Raw genomic sequence first — 27,969 nt, forward strand, 5'->3', positions numbered from 1 at the left:
ACTTGTTCAGTTTTAAGTTGCAGTTGCTATGCTGTTATATTAGGACAATTCTGTGTCTTATAAAACAAGTTTCCTGCCAAACAGGGAAAATGTGCCTGGAAATACTTAAGTCTTAGTATTAGCCTTGCATCATTATTCCAATCATCCTACATAATGTCTTTATCTTCTTTAGGATTCTGATAGCAGCAAAAAGCTCCTTCCTTTGGAGGACCGTGGGTCATGGAGGTTCCTTAGATACTCAATGTAGGTTTCAGGACATGGCATTATAATGACTGCTTTTCAAAGTATTAAAGTTTCTTTTTTCTTTCTGGTAGCAATAAATTCCAAAGTCTGCATGGCACTATTGCACTTATTTCAACCCACGGGGCTATGAACCACATCTTTCTGCATATGCGTGGAAAGTAACGAATGCGTTGTGGGATGCAGATCGTACTGCTGAAAGAGCATTAATAGATAATTTTTATGTGGCATCCCAAATGGTCTTTTTCCATGAAGATTTAGTGATTCCTTACTTAACTGGTCTTTCCTTGGTGCGTGCACAGCTTACAGTGACAACCACATCTTGGTTTGAGGACTTTAGACTACATAGTAATACGTAACTTCCAATTAAGGCATAGTCATCATAGCTTGCTAATCAATGTGATCTGTGTATATGCATTTTTTTTTTTTTAATTAATAAAAGACCTGAATACCAATTTGGGGTAAAATAAATTCTAAAATGATGCGATGTGCACGTTTGAAGTAAATGCAGAAGCTGATTCACATAAAACTACAAGGAGATACGATATGTGGTCACTATGAGAGCATTACATGTCTCTACCAGTTCCCTGGTTGGTTTGCTGCATCCTTTTGTTGTCAAACTGTACACACAAAATCAGCTGCAACTTGGTCTTTTACTACCAGATCAGACTAAGGCTAAGTGCAAAAGAGGACTTCTGCACTTGAAGCCGTAGTTGAGTCCCAAGTGCAGAGTTGCATACGCAGAGTTGCGTGCCTTTGGACTCCTCAGCTCTCTCCTAATCCCAGCTGCATAGCTGTTGCAGCTCTGAAGCTCCCCAAGCACAGAGAACTGCATCTGTGCCTGCTAAGATCTGTCTCAGTGCTGTAGGGTTAAGCAGTGCCGAGTTCATGCCCGTGTCTTGCTGCAATGGAAGCATTTCTATATCTGGGTTGTTTGAACAGTTGGATCTGGTAGGTAATCTGGGAGAATGTCCAATGCCTATTTAGAAACACTGGTCGCTACACAAGTGCAGGCTTATTTTCTGTTCCCAGAAAAGGGCGTGGTGTCAAATGAAACACAGGGTTGAGTGATGCTGGGGCGAGTAGAGATTCAGTTGGGAAATCCATAGGCCCAGCAGCACTTGGATCTTCTCTTGTACTCAGACACAGGTTTGCCATATCAGGCCTCTTGGTGAGGACAGTCTCATGCAGCATAATGCCGTATCACTACATTTATACAAGGTTAATCCGTGAAGCTGATGGAGCCCTTGCTGTGCTGAGCAATGCTATGTGCTCACTGGCTCAGCTCTTCACGAGCTCAGCTGTCTGCACTGCGTTGCATTCTGCAATGTGTGGGACTAGATAGAGATTATTCCCATCCCAGAGATCCTGTTCCTCGCTGGTAGCTTTCTTCTGCCAAAGGAGCACACTATAGGCCTAAACTTGTGCAAGCAGAAGGAAGATTTGAATTTATGGCTTTTATTTCTAGAGTGAGGCTTCCAGTCAAAAGGCGGCTGAATTAAATCAGAAATCATCTTTTTCATCTCTTAAACCAGTTCTACTTGCCATCCTGCTAAAGGTGAGAATATGAACATCTCTCTAGAGGAGGGAATAGAGCTGTGGGTCTCGCATCTCCAAATTATTGAGTGTCATGAAATGCAGGAGTAAGGCATCCTAGCTCCCAGAATCTCCCTGTTGGTGAGATGGAGGCAGCTGCTGTTCGAATGTAACTGACTTGTTATTGTCCATCTCATGAGCTGTCTGATGGGAATATGAAGAGATGGATGGAGTCAGACCGTTAGAGGTTTGTAGAGATCGGATGAGAAGCAACCAGCATAAGGAACAGGCCATGATAAAGTCCAAAGCAGATACCAGGATGTGAGAATGGTTGGACATTGAAGGAGGCTCTCCAGAGAGATGCTGATATTTCCGTTACTGCAGCCGTTGAGAATGCTATTGGCATCTGATCCTCTGGGCAGAGGGGCTCAAACTTGCTGCTCTCCTGAGACCCCTTCAGCCTGTGTGTTACCCTCTGCTACTGCCAGGCATTTCCCTTCAGCTGCTTTGGAAATGCAGCCTGAGGTACTTGCCCCTTTGCACTAAAAGGAATGGCTCTGGTGTCAGCTCTGTTCTGTTTTGGGAGGAAATTTCAGCATTATTGAGCTTCTGGGCAGCAACAGTAAATTATTTATCAACCCAATTCCTACATCATCACTTGATCTGTAGCTTGCAGAGTAAACTTTGCCTTGTGTACTGCTGGGGAGGCAGGCTGTTGAGCACAATGCGGGCTAACAGGGTGAACCTCCTTACTTCCATGTATTTTGTGGAGCTGTGTTTGCACAGAGTGGAGCTGGATTTCTCTGTCCTGTGGTTTTTTTTCTTTTTAAAAATTTTCTATTTTTTCCCTCCCAGCAATTTATTCTCTATCACCAGTTAGTGGTTTTGTATGGAGCAGCAGCCTCACTGAGAGAACTAAATGCAGAAAAAATTGATAGAAAAAGATGGTAGAAACCTTGGGATCTGAGAAGGGTCTATGGCCAGCAGTGCAGTTCTGCTGGCACATCCCAGGAAGTCACCTCTTGGGTCTGTCCTGGAGGCACAGAGCACCTGGCAGTGGATGTTCCTGCAGCTGGCTTAGGGCTGCAATGTCCACAGAGACACTGAGAAGATCCAGCTTCTAAAAATCTCTGCCCAAATTCCTATGGCATGAAGCTACAGCCTTGCTTGAGCTTTTCCGTGATGTTGCGTAACATGTTGTGTGTTTATTTCTACTTCTTAAAAATAACTTAATTTTCTTGGTCTTGAATCTGGCAATCTTGTAAAAATTTCATGAGGGATAGTAGTACCCACAAATCCACATTAATTTAAATTATCCAGCTATTTCAGTATTAATGTGGATATATGTTCTGGACCAGTGTCTGTAACTTTACTCTTCCTTTAAATGCATACAAAGCCTTAACTCAAAGGTGGCAGGAAATCTTTCTGAAGTTCAAAAGGAAATGTCGTAAGCAGTGGATGCAGTTATTAGGAGCGCTGCTCATATGGTTCTCATTCATTATGGACGGGGAAGCAGGCTGTAAAGAGCTCTGCAGCAGTTTTGCATATTGACAATACCGAGCTGACAAAGACTGAAAGAGCTGTTGCAACAGAACAGTGAGGGGAATCAGCACTGATCACGTCTAGGAAAAAAGACTGAGGAATAAGGAAGAAAAATGTATTTTGGTAACCCTTGGAGTGTGCTGTAAGTTCATGCAGATTTGGTGTAGGGTCAGGACTCTATCGTTCTCAGTTAAGAAAGGGGTTTTGCTTTAATGAATTGAGATTTGAGGAAGTGGGATTTGCATATTTTTAACTGCTTTCCAGTGAGGTTTGAAATGATGATTCAAGAAGACGGAATGTGTTTTAGCTTTTGAAGTCCGTTGCCCTTTTCGTCTTACTGGTACATATTTTCTCTTTTAGGGGTTAATCCCGGATTCTGTCACCTGCAAGCCATTCCCAAAGCATGTCTATGATTTAACTTTGCACCCTTTCAGTTCTAATGCTTTATTGGACTTCTCTACTTGCTTGTAGCCCACTTCTCCAGTCTCTCTTCCGCAGTTCAAGTACAGGCTATTATAGTCCCTCCTTGTCTTTGATTCTCTTCCTTTATGCTGGTTCTACTGTCTTACTCTGCTCCTGTTAAAGGAGTGAGCTCCAGGATTAGTAATCCTCCTTAGAGGCCCATAGAGGGCCTTCCTTTTCCCTTCATTCCGGGCTTCTCACTGTGTTGTTCCGTGAGTCACTGGAACACCCATGACTCAAAAATAGTCTTCCTGCCACAAAACTGTAGTTTGGGAAATGTGCACACACTTACATGATAAAAAAATTCAGCCACGATTTGATTTTTGCTTCTAAATTGTGCATTCAAATGTTTTGGTGACGCTTTCAAGCCAGAGCAGTAAACATATATACACCATCTTGGATTTTCACTGTAGCTGTTTTATAATCCATATGACTGCCATCTCCTTTGACTTCCTTTTGCATGATTTCCCAGTGTCACTCCTTGAATTTTTAAGAGAATCTTACTTTAACGGATTTTGTGCCTTCCAGAGCACCAGACACATTATTTGTGGTTAGCAAACACAAATTAACATTTATTGTTTTAATTTTATTTTTCCAGTCCATTTCACCACATAATTGTTGATTGCATAATTATATCTGCTAACTTTGCATGCAGTTGTTGTGTTCTAGTTAGGAGAAAGTTTACTAACCAAAGTTTCAAAGAGATAATTTTCTGTGGATGCTGTTGCTGTTTCTCCCAGATACTTTATTTGCTTGGAACTGTACGAGTACACTGGTTTTGACTTCTTAAACTACGTACAAGAAGGTCTTTCATAAATAGGGATGCTGTAATTCCATTTTTCGGAGAAGGAATCCAAAAGTTAGTAATTTTGAGGGTACACCCTGAGAAATGCTGATGAGGTCTTGGAGAGTTAGTAATACAGTAAAGAAGGCTGAAAGATGCTTGTTAAAGGAACTTTGATTGTGTCTTCAAAACAAAGGGCATAATTAGAATGTCCACCAAAGTGAAGTGATGCTGGCATTGAATAATTCTGCAATCCTTGCAACAGTTGATCCTGTCTTTGGACTTGGTGTTTTTGATTTCTCAGCTGGTAGAGGGAGGACAGTAATAAAACTTGGTTTGTAGAATTCAAGTGGCCCATATTGACTCCAGTCATTCTTCCACTGAGCAGTAGTAAATCCTCATTGCAGGGTTCTGAAACAAGGAGCTTCTCCAAATCTCATTCATGCTAGTTCTTGGCAGCACTTATTTTACACTTAAAATCACTGGTAGACTGCATTGCATCTTCAGGAACAAAAGCAAAGTCCTTTGGATTTTTTTTTTTTTTTTAATCTACGAGCATATTTTTCACTTCCTATTAATAACTGTGACCATTTTTTTTTTTAAACTTAGAAATGGAGAAGCAAGACTTCTCTGCAAATGCTGTTAGTATTTCGATATCTGTTAAAATGAAAAGTATATTGAAGAACGCTTCTCTTGTTTTGTTAATTTACTGACATCTCTCTTTTTGTTATTCTCTGTGCTTGTAAAAGCAAATTTGTATTTGGGTTTTCTATATTTAATAAGCATGGCTGTTGTGCAGGTGATGGATCTGAACATGAAACTTCCACTGAGAGCTTGGTATGAGAGCAGAGTCCTTGGGGCACGTGCATCAAGTCCTCTGCTGTCCAAAGGGTAGTCAGTGGCACCGCTGTTCCTTGTGCTCTGCAGACTGCCTGGGCCTGACAGAGCCACATCCTGTGCCATAAGCTCTAGGTTTGCATGTCGGCTTCATCCTCTGACATGTAACTTGTTTGAGCAGTAATTTCCTATTCCTTTCATTTTGAGGAAGGAAAGCAGTGATACTCGATCTTCAGTGAGTGACAGAAACAGGATTTTTTAGCTTATGCTGCCTTTAAGTTTTTGCTTCAAACCACTCTCCAGAGGCTGTAAAAGCTCTAAAGATAAAAATGGTACCTGCATGTCAGATATTGACCAGCATTCCTTCTCAGAGCCACAGGAGAAATGATATCCTCTTCTCTCCTTAGTTAACTTTTATGTTCCTCCAAGAAGAGCTTTGTGGGTGTTGCTGAATAACTTGCTTTTTCTTGAAGGAATACAGAAAAGCATGATGCCTTGATTTCATCCCGACAGCAGCAAACATGATCACACAGTTCTGTCTGGGGCACTGGTTCAAGACAGTCTTGAAAGAATGAACGCCTATTACTTAATCACCAGGAATGCTTAATAGTTTTGTCACAAGTGTTTTTCTTTTTGGAGGCTGTAAGTGTTTTTGCTGTCTTGCCACGCCAGATACAGAAGACGTGCTGTGATGAATTACCCAATGGGAATTCTGCTGCAGAAATTGATGCTTGCTAAAACAAAATCAAAGCCTTCTTTTGTCTCCTTTGGTCATTACAGTAAGCTGCTGGATTTTAAACACGTCTGCTTCTAAGGATGGGATATGCACACATCATAGTGTGCAACTGCTGGCTTTTGAAAGGCTTTTTGCTACAAAATAATATGATTATGCAGATGTTCTGATACTGTTCTTTAAAACAGTTGATTGCCGATCTGATCATGAAAGATGATCAGCAGCTAGCATATATCATCATCTTCAGATCCAAACAGGTTCCTTTGGGAGTCAGCTGTATTGTTTCAGTATGTTGTAATTAAATTGAGTGCTGTTTAGGTGTCAGAAATTACTTTATAATGCAGGATAATGGTCTTAAATAGACTTATTTGCAGAGTGCAAATCATAATCTAGGAAGTTTCCCTTCAAAGCTATATATTAAAAAAGAAAACAATCATCCCAATTTCTGCAGGAAAAGAAAAAAATAATTAACAAAAAAAGGTTGATTTCTGATACAGTCCCTAAACATCCTTGCATTAGAATTAATCTGGACTTTATGTACATTAGAATAATGCGTTATTTGTGAATTCTGCTTGTAAAGTGCTTTGTTTGAAATACTAACACAGAAAAAAGATATGTATTGTTTGTTTTCGTTTGGGATTGGATGGGTGTCAGTCAGTCCTTTAGTATTTGGAAAAACTCCTGTATGTGTGGCAGGTACTCAGGTGCCTGGCTCTTGAGAGCTTTCAAGCAACATTAATTCCCAGAAAAGTTTGTGAGAGTTGTGAGTATTCAGCATTTTGCAGAATTAGACTAATGAGAAGAATGAGAAGGGTAATGTTGCTAGGAAAATAATGGATTTATATGCATAGTGAGAGCTGTTTGTAAATCAGCAGGTGGTTTCTAAAATATCAGAAATTAGCAAAGTGTTTACTGATGTGATTTCTTTCAGAAAAACAAACATGTTTAAAAACACTTGAATCCTAAAACTTCAAATGAGAAAAGCTGATTTTCATTTTGTCAGCCATCTTTTTGCATGTAGTTTGGATGCTCACATTTTTCAGGCTTGAGGGTCTCATTCTATCTTTGTTTCTTTAACAGAGAATTGTACACACAGGCCCAAGTATTTCTTGGATTAAAAAAAGTCACAATGTCAGGTGTCTAGTAAAAAATAAAATAAAATAAAAATCTAATTTAAAAAGTAAGAAGCAATTTGCATGTGTGCCAAGTTCCATACACTGCTTTAAAATGCAACCTTGACCCGTACCCCTAACTGTCAGCTTAATTGTGTGCATCTTACCTGGAGAGGTTTCAGGTGTGGTGGAAGAAGGAGTGAGCTCAAAGACCTTTAATCCAGTTTCCCCTCTCAGTTACTGAGTTTCACAGCAAATCTCACCTGCTGCCCCTACCCCCCAGTTCTTTCACCAATTGTACGGATGGGGAAATATGTGCTGTGCTCTATACATAATTTAGAACAATTGTGCTAGCTGTAAGCCCAAAGTCTTTCTTCATCTATCATTTATCTCATGATGTTATCTTCCGTACTCCGTCCCCTTCAGTAAGCACAGCCTGACACGTCTCGTGGCCTTTACCTTCCGCCATAAAAAAGATAGAAAAGCTGCTGGGCACCACCTGGGGAAGATGAGGCAGCCCTGGAGAACGGTGCTGTAGGAGCAGGTGACTGATGCAGAGAAATGTGCCAGTCTGGGGACGCAGCTGAAGGATTGTAGTGGGGAAGGGGGGAGGGGAAGGAGAGAAAAAAAGAGCAGGAACATTAATACATCTTCCTGAGGTTTGATGGGACATATACTGCCTACTGTTCCATCTGGTGCTTATGATAGCATGGCATATTAGCATGCTGCAAGTTCATAATGTATTCAGGGCGAGAAAACACCACTTGCATACCAATTGAGGCGTCCTCTTTCTCAGAGCTGCCTTTGAATTTCAATGATGTTTATGCCTTCTAAGCCATGACTGAGCTGAGCGTTTCCGCTCTTAGAGGAATAGCAGCAGTGAGGGACTCTTGCTTGTGTGGGTTTTCCTTCTCCTCTCTTTATATTTTTCTTCTTTTTTTGTTCTTTTAAATTCATTTCCCCCTGCTATCTCCTCCAAATTTGTTTTGTGGTGAAAGTTTACAGGCAGGTTGAGGTTTTGGACTAGTTAATTAGGTCACTTCTGTTAATATTCAATTCTGTTTTAAGTTTTGAGTCTATTGTCTTTTTGCTAATCTCCAAATGCTGAACGTCCTTTTTAATGACATTTTGATGAAATTACACTAAGAGCAGTGTCATGAAGCATTTAAAAATAGCACATTACAATTCTGCTTTATATTCAGATTGCCTGTGTTGTTAAATTAAGAACAAACAATACTACGAGTTCTGCATTTCATGGCAAATTCTTTGCGCCCTGCCTCTTCAAAGGTTTGGCTTTAACTTGGAGCATGCTGCCATAACAGGCGAGGTATCTGAAGCAGAGCAGCTTGTAAGTCTTTGTTGGATTGAGGTCTTTCTATTGATCCCCTTGCAGGAAACGTATGCATATTTTCATTCTATTTTTCCCTCTCTTGTTCTTCTTGTCTTCTCGTTCATTGCTTGTCTTGTGACAATCTAAAAACCTCTTTGAATGCACATTTTGTTTCTGAACTTGTCAAAGATTGTGATCCTTTTATGGCTTGCAATTGTGAAACTCTCGGCAGTCCTCCTTCCAGTAGGTTTTGGAAGTGTGATGTTTACACACACAGGGAAGGATATTATTATATGTGGGATTTTCAGGGTTCTGGAGTAATTTCAGGATACTCATCCCAATTACCTCTCTTGGTTACTGTGCTGCTAAACTACAGCTTCAGAAGTTTGGAAAGTTCTATCCCCCCAAAATAGACACTACTTGCTACTTGGGAGGGCAGAATAGTAAGGCAGTATATGTGGTGCATACCTGTGTAATGAATGTGTGTGGTATCTGGTCCTCTACCTGCACAGCTGGGCTCCTGCCCAGAGCTGCCTGTGGTTTGAGGCTTTAGCTTAATCTTTAAAGTGTGTGAATGTAATGCTAATACAACTTTAATCAGAATGGACTAGGTAGCACTTTGAACTCCTTCACTTTAATTTGGTGTTAATCCAGTTGATCACTAGAAAAGAAAAGATCTTCCCATAGTTCTGATCCTTTCTTTCAAATACATCCAGCTGTGATTTTTATAAATATATATTTTCAGGCAGTCGTTTAGCCACTCTTGCATAGATAAGACATGAAAAATGCATTAGTCATCTTGACAAAGAACAAATTGACTGCTTTCTGTTCGCTCTCTCAGTATCTGTTGTCTGATGGTTTAAGAACATTCCTTGTTTATTGATAGTGCATTTAGACCTAGATACTAATGTCTTGGCTTATATGCTAATTATTTTTTTTTTCTTAATACATTCAGAAAGGCTAATGTTACTGAATAGGAATGTGGAGGAGGTAATGTGGGTAACTGAAGCAAGTTTAGTCAGCACTTACAAGATTCTTGAAATGTTTCTTGATGTCCTACAGAACTGTTAACATCTGCACGACTTGTGAGAAGAGTCACATTTATTACAGCTGTATACTGGCTAGAATGTGAAAAAAAAGGAGGGATCAGAGTTAAGAATGGAGCAGCTGGTTTTCAGTACAGAGATTTATGATTTTACTGTCATTACAGACCAACTAAACTCTGCTTGGACTCTTTTGCTTCAGCTCCTGTGACATGGCAGGTTGAAGGCTTGGAAATAGCCATCAGTAGATACAATCCAACAACATACATGTGGTTTAAAAGAAAGCAAAGCTTTTGTATAAATAATCACAAGTGAAGCTCAGCATTTCTAGGAGTTGTTCCAGTATAACATAATGTGATGCAGAGCATGTGTTTAAAGTCTACCTTTGAAATGACAGAAAAAAGAAAAGATAGATTGTTTTTAAAAGTAAGACGAATGAATGAGATCCCAGGCCTGACTAAGCCATATACCTCGGTGTGCTACCTTTGCTTGCTGTTATCTCTCATTTTGTGTTCCCAGAAAAATTGAGAGAAGGATAAACAGTATCAGAATTCTGTGTTCTTTTTCACTCACAAAAATGACATACGTATTTCCAGAATCAATTTTCTGGTTTTTGTCCAAATTTTCTTCATCCTTTCTCCCTCTGTTTCCTTCTGAGACATTGAGACAGACTCATGCCCAAGCTATAACAATTGAAAAAGAATGAAGATTGCTACAACTATTAAGATAAAAGATTTTTATAGCTTTGTTTTCTTCATTTATCTATTTCAAGTGAATGAAAGCTAGTATTTCTTCTGTTCCCTCTTGTTACTTTAGCTTGGTATGCTTGCTCTTACCTTGTTCCCTAAAGGTTTTAAGTGAGCCTACTCTGATTTTACTCAGCTAATTTCTTTATACTGTGCCTAAGCCTTTCCCAGTATGAATGCCCGGGTCTTTCCCTGTACCTCATGCAGTTGCGCACCTGAGGAAACTCTGCACATCTGAATTCCTGCTCTTTACAGCTCCCCCTGAATAGTGGCTCTGAATCATCTTCCAAAATGTTCCAGTATGAAACCTCTTGTGTGTTTGATTATAGTGCAAACATGAACAGCTACTTATTAATAAACAGATACTGGGTCCAATAAGGAGCTTTGTGATGAAGAGCATGCTGTTGTGAGAACTCTCTAAGAGCTGGATAAGGTATATCTATCTACTCACACTTTCAGTTCTTCGTACTGTGATCTACAGCAGATGTCCACTGCAATAACCTTCTTTGCTTTTTATCCTTCTGTCTAACCTTAGACTTTTCACTGGCACAGTCATCATCATTTAATTATAGCATATGGCACTGTAAGAGCTCTAACGTGTAATTACTGTCTCCTCTTCTTCCATTCTCCTGATACCACAGCACAGGCAAAGCAAATTTTTTAACATTTCAATTATGAAATCCACTGCATTTGATCCAGCAGTGTTCACCACTTCTTGCATTCTGCAGTGGTGGTTTTAGTTTCTAAAAGTCTATTTCCACATAGTCTCATGGAAGCACGTTTTATCTTAATTTTGGGTAGGCTGTTGGCATTGGAACAGAATTACGTGGAAAATTGAGTAGCTCTGTAAGTCAGAGTCCATAATCACCTTTGGAAATGACCTGTTAAGTTTCTAATAGGTAATTTGTATGCACAGTTACTGAAGCTACTTGCTCTGTTGCAATAATTATGAAAAAGATAATGGATAGGAATTCATTTGGGAACAAGTATTCTTGTTAACTGTTTTGCATTTCATCCAGGTACTCTGATTTTCCTTCTTCCCCCCCCTTTCATAATTTGGAATTTGCCTTGGATTGTTGTTGCACTTCAGTGATCTTTTATTCCTTCATACATATCCAAAACAGTTTAAAGCTTTCTAGGCAACTACTGATGTATTTTACATAATTTATTCCAAGTGGAAACCATAAAGAAACATGTCCTCACAGGAGGTTTCAGTGAAGTCAGTATCTTTCTATGCTTTTGAACTGGTTGTGCCACTGGGATTTTGCTTTCTTACTAGACATTTGGAGTCAGAAAGATGTTTTATAAAGATCTGTATGAGCTGCCCTAGTATTTATTATTTCTGCCCTGTTCACCATTTTACCTGTTTAACTAAAAAAAAAAAAAAAAAAACAACCAAAACCTCAGGTTTTGTTCAGCCCTCTGTGTTTTGATGCAAGAAGTAAATGATGTTGACTTTTGGTGAAGTATTTTCAAATTCATGTATTATGGCATGGCTGTAGTTGTCCAACTTGGGTTCCCATACTTGGACACTGTGTGTGTCTGTAGGCATGCAGTTGTTTGATGTGGCACTTGCTGTGTTTCAGTTGTTTGGCATTTCCTGTAAAAAGCCATCTTCAAAACAAGACTAAGTGTATATGTAGAGGTGTATAGAGGTGCATGTGTATGAGTTACGAGATATCGGTTAGTAGCTTGTGGTACTAATAGGAATGGGAAGGTGGTTGGACAAGATGATCTTGCAGGTCGTTTCCAACCTTGTGATTCTGTGACTGGAGCACAGATGCATGGCAGTAGGAGGTCGTACTTGAAAATTTGCTTTTAATTCAGGCTTTTTTTAAAAAATTATTTTTTTATTTTTTAGGAAACAGTGTTGGTAGGTAAAAAATTTAGAAAAAAGGTTCAACATTTCTGCATGCACTGCACTGCAGAAGAGTACATACTGATGTATGCATACACGGTATCATAACCTTCCCTTTGTGTATTGTATGGTTGAAATTAACTTTCATATGGTAAAAGAAAGAACGTTTCTTTAAGTATCTTCTTTCTACTTTGTGAGTATCTTACTATTTATATTTAGTTTTCAGCTCTGAATCTGTCTGCTCATGGCACCATGTCGGCTCCCTCTGGTGGTCAGTAGTCATCTGGAACAATTTCCAGTTGCTGTTAGCCAGAGTCTGCTCCCAGCCACCGTTTCTGTTTTACCTGACACCTGCATGGCCTCTGAATGCTTCTGTTGCTTGGGATGAATCCCAAATGTCTTCCCCCATGAAACTGGACCACTGTGCTGCCCTGTCAACCATCCTCTGCTTGACTGCATCATTTCTTTTCTCCCATTGACTGTTCTTTCTTTTCTCATTGAAATGGCTCCTCTTCTCAGTAAAGCAAATACGTGTATATCCAAGTAGACCCAAGGGGGATGTTGTCAGGATTGAACACCAATTGTATGATAAGGATATGTTTGTTTCCATAGTATAGAGAGAGTTAAATGTGCAGGATAGCATGCACAAGAAACTCACCATGTTACCAAGGGTTAAGTGCATTCGCATTGAACATTCAGAGTTCAAATGCGTCAAGCTTCTTTACTTTGTCAATATTTCTCTTACACTTGTAGCACTGAGTGGTTTCTCTCTGGTGTCTGACTTCTTGCCCTGCAGTTTCCCCTCCATTTAACATTCCCTTCAGTGTAATTGAGGACTATTTCTTTCATCTTTTTCTAAAGCAAAATGTAAAAAGAAATATCACAAAAAAAGTATTTTTATATACAGAATCAACTAAGTAAAATTTGATTTAATGAGTGAGTGCACGTGCACACACATGCTCATACATGTACGTGGATGAGAAGTCATACCGGTTCATGAAGGTCAGTATTGAATGACTTAGTTTAAACTGTGGGTTTGACTGGCTTGAAGAAAATGAGGACAGGTCATGTAAATGTAGAAACCGTTGTTATGTGTTTGTTGAGGAAAAACAAATACCTTTCATGCGAATCTGCTGCACATGAAACAGAGTGTTTTGTACAACTGTCAAACATGGTAATGTTGTGATATCTGAAATTGTTTTAATATTTTGCTAATTTTTCCTGTGATTTCTGTAGTAGTTATTGATTTTTTCTTCAGTCTTCAGCCATGTGATTTTTTTTCTTTTTTTTTTTTCCTGTCTGATATTTAAAATTTAAGTACAAAGATGGATAAAACAAGGTTGTAAGTTTTTGTTTGTTTGTTTGTTTGTTTGTTTTTGTTTTTGCTGCAAGACTTAGAAGTATTATAACGGTTAATGCCTGGAAAAGTTGCATATAATTGCAGTGAATTGATCTCTACTGGTTTACCCGTAATCATAAAGTTCAACGGATATTCCTGACTTTTTTAACGCTGGGGTCTAAAAGGCTTACCCAGCACCTCTCTTCCTGAGGGAGCTAACCTGATTTCTGTGCCAGTTTGTATTTGTGAGAATTCACTGCAGGAAGTGCAGGCTGGTTTTGTGTTGGTGTGATGTACATAAGCTACTTCCTTTCCTCCCTTCCTTTGTGTGCTTATATTATTTGATATTAATACTTAAGTATATTGTTTTAGGCCAGACAATTGTTTTGAAACATGCTTTTATTAATGGAAACCTTTTTTTCTTGTGAGCTTCTTTGCCAAAAGGTAGTATCACCTCATTGAGATGGAAGGTCTTAATTTCATGTAAAGTCCAAGAATCTCTTTCCCCCCTCCCGCACACTCTACTGCAGCTTTCAGGCATGATCCAGTGCCCAAAATAAAACACAGTTGGTGTGACATGCAACATCCAGGAGAAACTGGCTTGAAACTAATACTATTTTCTCACACTCTATCTAGGCAGTCGGTCATGTAAACACAAGATGTCGTTAATGGCATCATTTGGTGATGTGAAATAATAGTCTCTCAGAGTGTTTATTTCCATAAATGCCAAAGTCCTGATTAGGATAGTAAGTCTCACTACTTAGAGACTGTCACTGGATGATACTGAGATGGTCTTTTGCTCTGCAGCTCCACTTCCATCACCAGCAGTAGTAAGAAAGTAACAATGGCAGCATCCAGTGGCTCTTAGGGGAACTCTGTTTTAACATACATTTTTCACTGATGGATTAATATCTGGCCTGATCAATTAGAGGCTCTGAGTCTTTCTTTTTTTCAGTGATTATAGAGGGAGTCTTATCTTCTAATTTAGCTGTCTGTGCTAGGTGATAGAAATTAGGCATCCTTCCTAAAACAGGAGTAGTACTCATATTTGGAAAGCAGTTCAGAATTTTTGCCACCCACCTGATCTGCCTTATTGCTATGGTCTTGTGTACACCAGGCATAAGAGAACAAACTTGCTGTTGTCTGTAATACCACAGAGAAGAATTAAGTTCCTAGACAAGAGGAGCTGTGCAGTGTGATAAAAGGGGGATTTTGGAGCTTGATTCTCCCACTGAGAAATATTCTGTCCTGGAATGGTCAACATCAGTCATTATCCAACCAGATCTTGACTTGAGTATGGCAAATTCCTCGTAAGCAAACAAATACATATCTACTACCTTCTCAGTAGTTCCTATGTCATCTGTTTAGATGTTTAACCATGGAAAAATGTCAACTCCTACACCAGTATATCATTCTTTACAAGCATAAATTACTTATGGCATGTTTTATAAATACAAATAAAGCTTTTTAATAGTATGGCTGCAATAAGTTTTTTTGCTGGCAGAATAATTTAACACCTAATGTTGTCCTGAATCTAAATAGCTTATTTTAGATTACTTTATCTGCTCTGAAATTGTATTAGAGACTTCAGTTCTAGTTAAATTTAATGGAATCCTGGCATCAGCACTCTCCTAGGACTTCTCTAAAATGAGTATAACTATGCCTTACATTCTCCTTACACTCTCTCTCACTCTTTTTTTTTTAATATTGCATAAGTGCATTAAAATGGAGGGAGTTGGACTTATTTTGCTTCAGACTTTTAGCTGTGTATAACAAACAGTTTGCTGTTAATTTTGGATTTTACAGACTTTGGATTAAAGGGAGCAAGCCTGGAAATCTTAGCTGACATTTGGGAAAAAAAAAAAGTTTTATTCTTTCTGAAGGTGGGAATAACGTGTGCAAATTATGACAGAGTATGTAAGAGAGTATAAACTACACCAAATTTAATGCTGATGGTATTTGAGTTTCTTAGCTATCAGTTTGACTTCATCTGTAGTTTATCAAATAACATGCAGTCATGACAGAGATTGTTTTCCCCACGAAGTTGCTAACAATACGAGCTGAATTACTTGTAGATGAGCCTTTGGGAATCCTTACGTTAAAACCCCTGATTTTCTCTATAAAAAGTAGGAGCAGAAAACTGGGAGCTTGCTAATGTGGAAAGGCCTGATAATGTGAAGGAGTTGTCCTCTCTGTGCTCACCGGGGAGGCCAGGAAGTGGATTTGGCCTACGTTTCTTTCTGTTGTTCTTTTTGTTCTTTATTTTGCAGCTTGAAGATAGTGTGTACTTCTTCATTTGTTTTGTGCCTCAATACTCAGTGGTCTGGTTTTGAAATTGTTTTTGTTATCTTAAAAGAAAAAAAGACACTCAAAATCATAGTTCTCAGTTTGGTAGTTTGTCAAGAAAAACAAAGTGGAGGAGATCCAGGAAAATAAGTGAGGAAAATAACATTTTGGTAAAAGATCTGGGAATATTAACTTTCTGAGTGCATTAATTATACATACATATATGTCTTTTTGTAATGTTTGGTGGGGTATTTAAAATAAATCTACATTATCCTTACTTTCAGTGTGGGCTGACCAGTATGCGTGCATTCAGCGGTGAGAAGGAGACTTCCAGACTTTATACTGCAAACGATGGGCAGCTGCTGCTGCCACAGTTTGTCCAGTTTTGCTTGTCTGTTCTTGCTGACACGCTTCATGAACTGTTAGGGTGGTAGCTGATCTTCATTTAGCCTGTGTTCTTCCCTATGATTTTACATGGTAAGATCTGAAGGGGAAGGAGAAAAGTAGTATACGCTTTTGCCAGTATTCAGTTTTTAATTCTTAAATAAAAGTGAATTTATGTTACTTTTGGAACTGTCAAAACGTGTCAAATTGTTAAATGAGAGGAAAGCCAAATTCTTTTTCCTTTTTCTTTTTTTTAAATAAAATGAAATGGCAAGGTGAATTTGTTTATTTCAGGACAAATTAGTATGTCCAAGCAAAGTCAAGACATAGTTCTTTTTGTCTCAACCTTGAGATTGAACTCATGCATTGCTTATTTAACTATCTGGCCTTCGCTTTCTAAGCCATTATAAAGCTTTTTTTGTTTTTTTTTATTTGTTTGTTTTTGAAAGCACTTCATTCTAGAGAATTGAAACGAAAAGGAATGTTTCTGCTTTTTTTGGGTGGTGTCATGACAGTATGATTAATCAGTATATGTACCATTATGGATTAAGAACACGTTGCGAAGTATAGGCTATCATTCACCTAGTTTTCATGATACATAAGTTCTTCCTGCTAGAACAGTTTCACAAAATTCCCTTTTCAGGTTTTGAGAGGCAGAGTGGAGATTACATTATTCTCATTACTTTTTTTAGCACATCTGAAGAAAGTTCTGATAACTTAGTCTGAGATAACTATAGTGAACTCCCAGGATGCAAGATTTCTTTGTGCTTCTGCATACTAAATGACAAGAAGTGGATAAACTGAATATGCTTTCATTTATTCTGAGTAATAGCTGGTGAAGTGTTCAATATCTGAGCAGAAAAGAACCAAGATAAGACAGCAGCAAAAGTTGTGATATTGCTCTTGCACAAGGGTCATCATGTGAAATTCCTACTGGTAGTGAAGAAGAAACAGTGGAATGTTACGTCATCTTGAAAACATAACTGTGTGCTGCTATCACTAACACTGCATCTTCTTTCCTTGGGGATAAAGCTTGTGGGTGACGTTTTGTTCCAGAAGATAGAGTCCAAGTGTGTGAGCTGCTTTCCGATATTGCGTGGGGAGGAAAAGCTTTCCACTGGAGACCTGAAACCAGGCAGTGTTTTCTTTCTAGGCTGATAGCATGAATGCATCTGGTGCTGATAGGAAGTTATTACCCATATTATCCATTTGAGATTGGTCATTCATAGCACAGAAACATCCATTCTGTTTAGGTTCTTGTTTATTCATTAAAGAGGAGTCAAAAAGGCTGAGAGATTAGTGAGTGAAGGCTTGACCTCAAACAAGTCTGAGGCATGCTTGACCTGTGAAGTTATCCTAGTGTTGTTTTTTATGGCTGCATTGTAAATCTTAGTCACAGAAGTAGGGACTGGCTATATATATTAAGGCTTATATCAAGCAAGTCCTTTTCAGCCAGGAGAGTTACCTTGCAATATAGTTCTCAGTAAGTGTGATGTGAGGCATTGCTCCCTGATGTTCATTTCATTGTCACACTCTGGTAGTGATATGCCTGGAGCCTCACAATGCCTTGAACATGGCCTTGTGGTGTCTGTTGCTGACTTTGGGTGAAGATCTTTCAGAGGGAAGGTTTTTCAGTGACTATATTGTGTTAACATTATGGATGGAAGAGCTATGTAGTTTTTCCTCTTCGATAGACTGATGTTTTTCTGTCACCCATTTCATTTCTACAGAGACTCACAGTCTGCGGAGAGTCTGGGTAGAGACTTCTGGGACTCAAAGTCTGTTATCTGCTTGCAAATTCTATGTCATCACACTCAAAACATTCAGGATTAGTCCAGCGTCAACTCAGCAACAACCTTCACTTTTAAATGGTACAGATTTAGGTCTCAATTTATATAATTTGAGTAGAAGGGGCAGGTTCTAGTCTTGTGTCACATGAAGGATTTGTGCTTTCTGTGAGTTTAAAGGAATCAAGACAATGGACGCTTCTAATTTGGCAGGTTTTTTATTCTTATTTTTAATGTGTTGGCACAGAAGTAGTGAGTACTGTACAATCAATATAGAGCGTCTTTTAAGTATCTTTCATGCCTGGATATACATCTGGAACTGTTTGCTCTAACTAAAAGTAAAATAAATGCCACAGCATATTATACCATACTTTTTTTCATTTAAAAAAGGAAATTGAAAACACACCACCCCTTGAAATGCTTGACGTTGAATTGGCTATTGAAATGGTATCAGTAAAGTATTTATATATTCCATATTTTGTTCCATACATCAGCTTTCCTTGATGCGTTAGACTTGGAAGCATGCCACATGAGCTGAAACGTTGCCATATATGAAAGACTGCCTTGTTTTAAAAAAGGACTAAATCATTGAGGCTACAGGAAGTAAAGTAAATCAGTTTGAATACATGCACATCTCTTTTTGCTCATGCTCTTGCACTTTTTACTTTGTGTCGTCCACATTTACCTTCAGAAGTTGGCCAGGTTTACAGTAAATATCAACATTCACCTAACATCTAAGTAATAGTGATAAAAATAACTCCTCCCATAAAAACTGTATGAATGACAAGAACTGTATGGTTTCACAAACCAAGAAATCCGCAGAAGAAATATCATAATTTAAAGCTGGTTTTACAACATTCTTTAATTTTAAATGGAGCAAAATATTTCTGTGGTAAAGTCACAGTTCTTCACTCTCTGCTGTAAAAGAGATTCAAGAATGTATATTTCAGAATTTTTTTTTCAGTATAATCCAAAGCAAATGCAATAGATCTCTGCATACTTGAAACATATTTTCTGAATTTATTCTAAGTCTCTCACTGCACCAGAGGGTTGTGTGTATGGATTAGGACTAGCCCATTATTTCACCATCTATTTCCATCCTGAATTGATTGCAGCAAGTAGTGAAGAATGAATTGCAGATGTCTCCTTTTCTCTTTGGTTTGGAGGACCTCTGGTTTCAGCCCAATTTTATGAGAACTAGGCTAAGGAGTCTGACTTCATCACTGCTTAGAAGGTTTCTGTCTATAGAAGAAGTCTTTGCATCTGAAACAAGTTACTGTCTCTGTATATGCAGCCGGCACACTGAAATGGATGATGTTGTGAGCAATTTTCTATCACATCTCTCCTAATTTGGGATTATTATTTGGAATGTCAGATTCCGACAGAAAAAAATAGCAAAGGCTGCTTTGCAAATGGGGAGTTTGTTTTGAGACGAGAGCATAAACATATCTGGAATTCAAGAAATTAAGTGATTTTAAGAGATGTTTCCCTTAAAGCTCTTCCAAATTTTAGGCAAAGCTCAAGAAATATGTTCCTGTGTTAGAGGGCAGATGTACCTGAAGTCTGGAACAGGCAGGATTTCACTCATAAATGATGCAGTTTTTCCTTTTGCAGGATTCCATCTACCCCTCCCATCCCTTCATCACCTCTGAATATACAGTTAGCAGAATAACCACAGAGAGCTGCTCTTAAAAATGTGAAACCTCTCATATAACAAGGTTTAGGGGCAACCTGGCTCATGAATAAATGCAATTTAAATACTGCTTTGATTTTAGCTTGCATATTTTCGGGTTACTTTTCAACAATTAGAGTTTAAAAAATTGTTTTGTTTTGTTTTAAATTAAATTAATAATGATTTGTAGGAGGTGAGGTTCTAGGCTGTGTTTCAGACATTACAAGCTTTGTGAGTTCAGGTGACGGAGACTGGCAGCTCTGCTGTGTGCTCCTTCACCACTCCATCTCCAAGAAGCCTTCTTCTGAAAACTTTAGCAGCTGAGGTCCTCCAAGCTGGGTGCTGGGATAGAGCTGGGTGCAGAGCATCCGGTGCAGTGATGTGCATCTTCTGCAGGAGCTGGGGAATTTGTCAAAGAGGTGAGGAGCAGAGAAACACCAGCAGAAAGGACAGAGAGGCTCCTGCAGGAGCTTTGCTACTGAAGAGGCTAGAAGGATGGGAAGTATGAGAGAGCAGTGGGGCAGGATGCTTTTCAGGACTGTTTCCAAGCACATGGAAAAGTTTTGCATTTTATACCATACTTCCACAAAATTTTCCTTTTTTTTTTTTTTCTTTTCCTCCCCATCTCTCTATTCGGACAAGACAATATAGTACCTTGGTTTGAAGTGTTCTGTGATGAGCTTGAAAGCAAGTCTTTTATCTCCTTACAGAACACTTTGCTGGAGTGCTTATGGACTAGCAGAAATAAAAGTCTGCCATTGTACAGTAGCAGGATGGGTTGTATGGCTTTGCAGGGGCCTGTCAAATTGTTTTTGTTTATCTGTTTCTTCACAAAGAAAGGGGATTAGAAAAAGTAAAACCTAATATCAGAGCAGAGGTATATGAAAAGTAGTGATAATGTCAGTGGTCTGCAAACAGGGCAGCAGACAGTTTTGAAGGGAATAAAACCAGCTTGATGGCAGCGGTAACTATCTGCAGTTGGAGAGCCAACCCACACACTATTTCCCACTACAGCTTTCAATTTAAGTAACAAAATATCTCCAGCTCTTGGGAAAAGTGTTCCCCCCTCTGATCTGAGCCTTTGGGAACAGACCTAATTTTGGAACAATGCGGATCGGGAGCAGGAGAGGTGCGGCTGGTTACGGTGCTGGTTTCAGCTCGCTTTTAGTTCCCAGCAGCTGAGCTGTGGGATACAGCCTGTGCCTGCTCGGCGCGAGCAGCAGCTGAGCAGGGTTTGGTTTCTCTCACTCTTTCTTCCACCCACCTCCATCTCCTCCCTGCCTGTGTCTGCGCTCCCACATGCTTCGAATCTGTGTACCTGGACTGCCTTCCTTAACAGTTCAGCGTGAGTGTTAGCAGAATGAAAACCAGATGGACCAGCAGTTCCCACTGTTATCTCCCCACCAGCTCTGGCAAGCCTCCCTTTCTCTCTCCTTTCTTGGCATGGCAGAAATATTTGCCTTTATTTAGGAGGGCTCAGGCTTACTGCTGTGCCTCTTTCCCTCTGTTGCAACATGAGCTGAAAGCTATTTATTCCCCTGTTGCTGAGGTTGGTTGAGGTGAGTGCGAGATGAATTCAGCTATTAAGGAAGCAATTAACATTTCAAGACTAGTTTTTGTAGTTCTTTATATTAAATGAATGGCTTGTTGAAGATATAGATTTAACTGTTTGAGTGGAGTGATGTGGAAAGGAAATTTTATATAGAAATATATTTTAAAACCTACTTTTGTTTTTCAGCATGTAGTAATGTACTATCTCTTGATTTGCAAATCAAACCTTACCTGTGCGTGAGGCTTAATATTTGGATTTTGGATACTGTTCCCTGTGCTACTGAGGTTAGCTAATCTGAGATCCAAACTGCAGATCCTTTTCTACTGTACCTGTATCCCTCATTGTTTTCTCTCCCTCTTCGTCTGATAAATTAAAGTTCTGATAATTAGATTTTTGAGGCTTTTAAAAACACACTGCTCCTTCATAAAGTGCATTTAGTCTCTCTCACATGCAAGACCTTATATATATATATTTTTTTTCCCTGTGAACTTTAATTCTCTGTTCTAACAAGATACACGTTCTCAAAGTCAAGCAGCAGAATTTGTAAAACATTCCTGGCTTTACCATTGTTGTAAATTGAAACGGCAAATTCATCTGTTAACCCAATAGTGGTGACGCTTTTTGGCTATACAGCTTAATGGAGCACATGAAGCCTTGTATAGGACAGTCTGTAAAAAACAAAACAATAATCCTGATCCCAGAAGAAGGTATGCAAGACTCATGCCCATTTAAAGTTAAGCTTCATCTTCACTCAAGATGGCCCACTAAGCTATTGTGTTACTTTTGCTATCCCCTGGTAAATGTTGTCTTTTTTTGCCCATTTTTGATAAATGAAACACAAGGATGTGGATGGTTTTATATTTCTGTTTATTTATTTATCTTTTTTTTTTCCCTCCACATCAACTTTAACACAGAATGATCCAAAAAGATGTTTCTGTAGCACGTGTATGAAATATCTGCTAGCTCTTTACTTGCAAGGGAACTGTTAGGTTTTCTGCCTGTTTTTCCTTTTGTTGTTGTTTTTCATGTCTTACAGGTTTTGAACATTAAAGTTGTTCTTAATGTGTAAAGATGTAAACTTTAAAATGTTATGCTTTATTTATTTATTTATTTATTTATATGTATGTATGGTTGGCAATTGACTTATCATTTTGACATGTTTATTCTTGATGGGAATGTGAGAATATCCAGGGGCATGGTGGCAAAGTCATCCGGGAGGCACTGGTATTTAACATAAGTATCTCTCGTTGCTTACAAAGGCATGACAAGAGCTGCCTTCAACCAGTATCCTTCAGCCCAATATCTCACCTGTACTAAAGAGCTTCTGCTTATACTCCTGTAAGGATTGTTGTAAGGGGATTTATTACTTTCCTGTTTCTTCATCTCCTTTTTCCTTCTGGCTGACATTGAAGGGAGGTGGCATTATTGCACTTCCAGGAGTGCTTTGGAGGCAGCATCTGCTCATGCTAGAAATGAAAAACAAAAGATAATACAGCACTGCTACAAATGAGGTCTTCTCATCTATGCTGCACCTTCTTAAGTAAGGTTCAGATGATGCAATTCTGCTGGTGCACACTGGAATAGATAACCAGGTGTAATGTTTTGCAGCAGGTGCTGAAATGTCTCACTTCCTGCTTTTGCTTTTAAGCTTTTGTTTCAGAGCGGATGTTCTTGGGGAAATAAAATAGTGTGTTCCTATGGTGTGTTACAGATCGCACTGAGAAGCATTCCACAATGCCAGACTCACCTGTGGATGTGAAGACACAATCCAGGCTGACGCCTCCAACAATGCCACCTCCTCCCACTACCCAAGGAGCTCCAAGAACGAGTTCATTCACGCCCACAACGTGTAATTAGAATTATTTTCTTCCTATTCTTCCGTATTCTTTCTTTCTGTATGTAAGAAACTAACGTGTGTGAAGGAAAACCTGTATGCAAGGGCTGCAGCAGCATTTGATGATACTGTGATAAGTAATGAAACAAATGTAAAATCACAGCAGGTTAACGGATCTTTAGTCTGTTAAGGTGTTCAGCTCTGAGCTGTGGTAATTTCCCTGTTATTTGAGCGTAGCGTCAAAGAACAGAGAACACTCTTTCCCATGTCAATTTATGCTTAGATCAGTCCTCTGAGAAATGCAGGAAACTCTTAGCTGTTTTGTTGTACAGTTTAAGAGATTCTGTTCACTTTTGTGTATAAAATTCGGTAGTTATTGTTTAGGGCTTTGTTTATATATTTAAAGTGGGGGTTATTCTTAAAGAAAATAGTTTATCCCACTAATGATTGAATGAAGTGCTATATAATTTCTAGTTAGTAGTGATACAAAAACAAAAATAAAGGCTTTTTGTTGTTTTGTTTTGAGATTTCTAATCTGGAACCACCTCTCTGTCTCAGTTTGCTGATGTAAACACACGGGAAGCTCTACCAGTCGTGGTGGAGTTACTCTGCATTCATATCAGCGTAGCTGAGATTGCGATCTGGCATGTTGTCTGGACTATTCTTTTCACAGTCATGAAATGCTCCACGTTTCTCTTACTAAGATTTAGCTGCAATTTTTTTTGGTCTCTTTTTTACTGCCTCGTAATAGTATAAACATGAGAATGTGTTTACATTTCACATTTTAAATAAAACATTTTTAGAACAGTAGAATACATATGCCTAAACAGAATGACGGCAGCATCTTCTATTTGTCTTGCCTATATCTTTTTAGCCTCTTGCTGCCTGTTAAATGCCTTTCTTAAAATTCACCTCTGTGCACAAGGCCAGCTGGAAGCCTTTGTACCACTTATCCCAGTGAACCCTGTCCTGAGGATTTACATCAGACTTAAACAGTGAGGAGCATTTGTGCCAACTCTTTGCATAAACTTAGATTTAACCCAGTGACCCTGATCTTGCAAAGATCTGTTTGTTTTGTTTAACTCCAGCACCTGAATCATCCTAGGAACTGCTCTGAAGTTAAACTGTTCTGAGGTTTTTTTTTTTTTGCTGGATGAGGCTCTTGCAGATTAAGCCTTTCAGTCTAATGTGCTTAGCACAGTTCTGGATGATCTTGGGAAGTGATAAAAGGAATGAGACCATGTTCTTTTCTTTTCTTACAGTCCTCAGTTGAGCATACTCACTAGATTTTCTGGATATTGTTGGAAGGTGTGTGAACCATAACTGTTTTTGGTTGTTTTTGCTGCTGTTGTTTTGGCTATTTATGAAGTCCAAAAGTCTAAAGATCTAATTTTAAATGCATTTTACACCATCAGATTTTGGAGTTCAGCCTTAGCAGTTCCAGCTTGGATACTAAAAAGCCACTTCTGTTTGAGTGCTTGTTACGCTTACTGCTACTGCAGTGAGAATGCCTGTAGGCTAAGAAGTGCACGCTTGCTTTCTTGTCAAGAGTACACTTGTTTGCTTTGTTTTAGACTATTGAAAACTCTTAAAATATATTAGTTTGTTGAAATTCTAAATGCTAAATTTTGCTTCATTAATAACATGGCTATGTTTTACAATAACATAGATGTCTTTGCCAGTTGGCAAATTCAGACATTATAGAGAGATAAAATCATCAGTACTGGGCGGACTATTGCAAATGCAAGTTGTTTTGAAGCAGCTGCTTTTGGGGAATATTTCTTTTTTTATTTTGTTGAGGGAGGAATTTGGTCCGCCGTTCTCCTCATCGTATCTATCCTAGAGAATGAACTCTGTAGTTCTCTACTTTCTTGATCTTAGCCCCATCACTAGGGGCAGTGACTGAATTACTGGATTGCGTGAGGGTAGAGCAGGACATATTCTTCCCAGTCCTAATTTACTGAATTCATGGTATGATGAGTTTGGCTATGCAATTTCCTTGCAACCACCATGTATTTTACTCATGTATCTCACTCTGCTGCAGCACTTAGCGCAGCTTGGAGCTGAACTTTGAGAGGCCAGCTCCTTTCTATTTCTGCTTTTTCCAGTTCTTGTTTTCCCTAGACCACTCAACTAGATGAGGCAAACAAAACTAGATAAAAACCATGTAGAAACTAGGTAGCCGCTCAGATTGCTGCTTTTCATATTACCACCATAAAGGCCCTTCAATCAGTGGGGCAAGAACCCCTTTAAAAGAAGGGCTGTGATAATCAGTACGTGTCCATCCTCAAAAAGGAGTTACTTGCTAAAAAGAGAGATGATTGTTGGAGAAAGTGACAAATAGAAAAGGGATGTTTGGCTTCAAAGATGTTAGTCATTAACAAAGATGAAAAGTTCTTGAATATGTTCGCTTGTCATGTGCTTTCAAATAGGAAGCAAATTAAGCTACTATCATTCTGCATTTTTATTGTAGGTAAGTTCCTGATTTGTGGTGTCTTATGGTGTGCAGTGATATAAATTAATGTCTTGGTGCTTTGGAGTAGGGAGACAGATTGCACAAGTGAGTGATACCACAACAAATGATTTCTAACTGACTCCCTAATCAGGAGCCAACAAATTTGCCCAAGGCAATAGCCAGCTGAGTAGCTGCTGCTGGGTATACTTGTGTGCTGCCTGCCCATGCTTCCAAGTGCATTTGTGCATTTTTGTTCATAGGGAGCCATTATTTTGCTTGTCACTCACTGTCATTTTGCCTAGTTAGACTCAAGAGCCTGTGCTGCTGTAACCTGGATGGAAAAAGATGTCCTCAGTTTGATTCTGTGGATAAGAATCAAACTAAAACGGTGGCCAGAAATGGTTGTTGTCAAGGTTGCAACCTTGCAACAGGAGGAGAATGCTTTGCTATACTTTTTAGAGATGCTATACTGACACATGAAAAGCAGAGTAATTTCCTTGTGGTCTCTGAGAAGTCTTCTTGCAGTTTAGTGTCCTAGCTGCAAAACTCTGGGCCACAGCTAGGATGGCACCATTTGTACCTGCACAAACAGCTTAGTGTGCTCCATATGTTAGCAGCTAGGAAATCTGTATCAGAAAAAATAACCTTCTCATTGGGTGGTGTAAGGTTAAAACATGCAAGTCCTGTTTTATAAACACAGCTGTCAGTTGTGTGTACAAAACACGAGTAAAAATATTCAGAGATAAACTGAGGCTTCATGAAATATGTCTGCACATTTTTTTCTACCCCAAAGAACAGTTTTTTTTTTTGTTTTCAGTCATATACGTGCTCACGCTCTTTCTCTATTTCTAGTTCCTCTCTCTGTCACTCTCTTTCTCTCTTTTTTATGTTGTTGATTGTTTGTGGTATTCAAATAATGGTTTTCATTTCAGTTCAGGAGCTCTTTGGGGGGACTGTGTGACAGGCAACTATTGTTACTTCCAGTCCGTACAGTGTTCAGTACCAGATACTATGAAATGGATTTAAACTGTGGTCTGTTGCTCTGTCACAAGTTGATCGTGCAACTTAATTAATTTTGAGGTCAAGCACAGAAAATTTTAAGCTGTTTTCCTTCTCTCTCCATCGTTCTCTTTATTTTACCCTCTCTTCTCTTTCTCTTCCAGTAACCAATGGCACAAGCCATTCACCAACAGCGTTAAATGGAGCTCCATCTCCTCCTAATGGCTTTAGCAATGGGCCGTCCTCTTCCTCATCCTCTTCTCTGGCTAACCAGCAGTTACCGCCAGCTTGTGGAGCTAGGCAGCTCAGCAAACTGAAGAGATTTCTTACAACCTTACAGCAGTTTGGCAATGACATTTCACCAGAGATTGGGGAGAGAGTGCGTACCCTTGTGCTAGGACTTGTGGTAAGCAAAAACCAATGATACAATAACTGTGATTTTTTCTCTCCGTTTACCTCTTTTATGCTTGAAATGTTTATTATATACAAGAGTGTGTTACATATATGGCTTATTCCATACTTCAAGGACACCAAACATGTAAGCATAAAGATCTTGCCCCAGATCTAGCACAAGTAACTTGTCTGTCCATCCGTAAGTGGCAGCTATTCTCAACTGGGCACAGACTAGAATTGTAGCCAGTGTGGTGTTACAACCAAATGATGTGAAAGGGCTTTTGCTCTTACTGTTGGCAGCCCTGAAGTAGACACAGCCTGAATTATATAATGCAGTAAAATCTGTTTTGGTTTGCCTAGTGTAATTAACTGGGTAAAAAAGAGTGCCACTATACGCGTAGCAGCAGAATACTGTCTAAGAGGATGAGATTAATACAATTGGGCTGTGTTTATGCAGTCGAAAACCTTTTCTCAGTATTCGTTGAATCCAGCAATGAAGGCCCTGAGCAGGTATTGATGCTACTTAAAGACACATTATTTATAAGATTATGTGATTATATGTCTGAATGATAATTTCAGGTTTTTCTCATCTGCAACTGTCAGGTTGGGCTGCTATTTTATAGGCAAACTGTTGTGAATCTGGCCCAGGATTCTTTTTATTCTCATTAAAGTCTTCCCTCTGCCAGACATTGTTGTCTCTCATGTATCTCCTTCAGCAATAATTACATGTACCAGGAAAAATGCTGTTGCAGTGCTCTAACATACATCTGTTTTGAGCAGCTGCAGTTGCCATTGACTTCATTTGAAGCAAAGACTGACAGCACTGTTTAGTACGAGGGCTCAGGTGGCCTCCATTTGTATTTTCACAAAACACTACCTGAAAAGCAGTGAAACTCATTCACTCGAGTCTGTGTTAAAAGGAAGGTTAACTTGGGTAGTGGAACTTCAGTTACGTCTCACTCTACATTTGCTTCCACATCCAAAACGCCTATTTAGTATGGTTTTGCATGCTGTGTGGCTTTCTGTGAAGAGGTGTGTGAACTGG

General features: G+C 39.1%; 1 protein-coding gene across 5 annotated transcripts in view; it reads left to right on the plus strand.

Moving 5' to 3' along the window:
* The window catches only part of RUNX1T1 (RUNX1 partner transcriptional co-repressor 1), a 107,685-nt gene that overhangs the window by 36,835 nt on the left and 42,881 nt on the right, over positions 1-27,969 (plus strand). For 4 of the 5 annotated variants that reach the window (XM_042808944.1, XM_042808940.1, XM_042808943.1 and 1 more), the window contains 2 exons: positions 22,955-23,092; positions 26,696-26,937. In XM_042808944.1, the coding sequence (XP_042664878.1) occupies positions 22,955-23,092; positions 26,696-26,937 (380 nt within the window). Of the gene's footprint in view, positions 1-3,386; positions 3,461-22,954; positions 23,093-26,695; positions 26,938-27,969 lie in introns of those variants that run through there. The other variant, XM_042808942.1, reaches the window with a different exon arrangement.

Source organism: Centrocercus urophasianus, unplaced genomic scaffold (genome assembly GCF_019232065.1).
Source record: "Centrocercus urophasianus isolate 14NV4802_14NV808 unplaced genomic scaffold, USGS_Curo_1.0 seq_11, whole genome shotgun sequence".
NCBI classification, from domain to species: domain Eukaryota; kingdom Metazoa; phylum Chordata; class Aves; order Galliformes; family Phasianidae; genus Centrocercus; species Centrocercus urophasianus.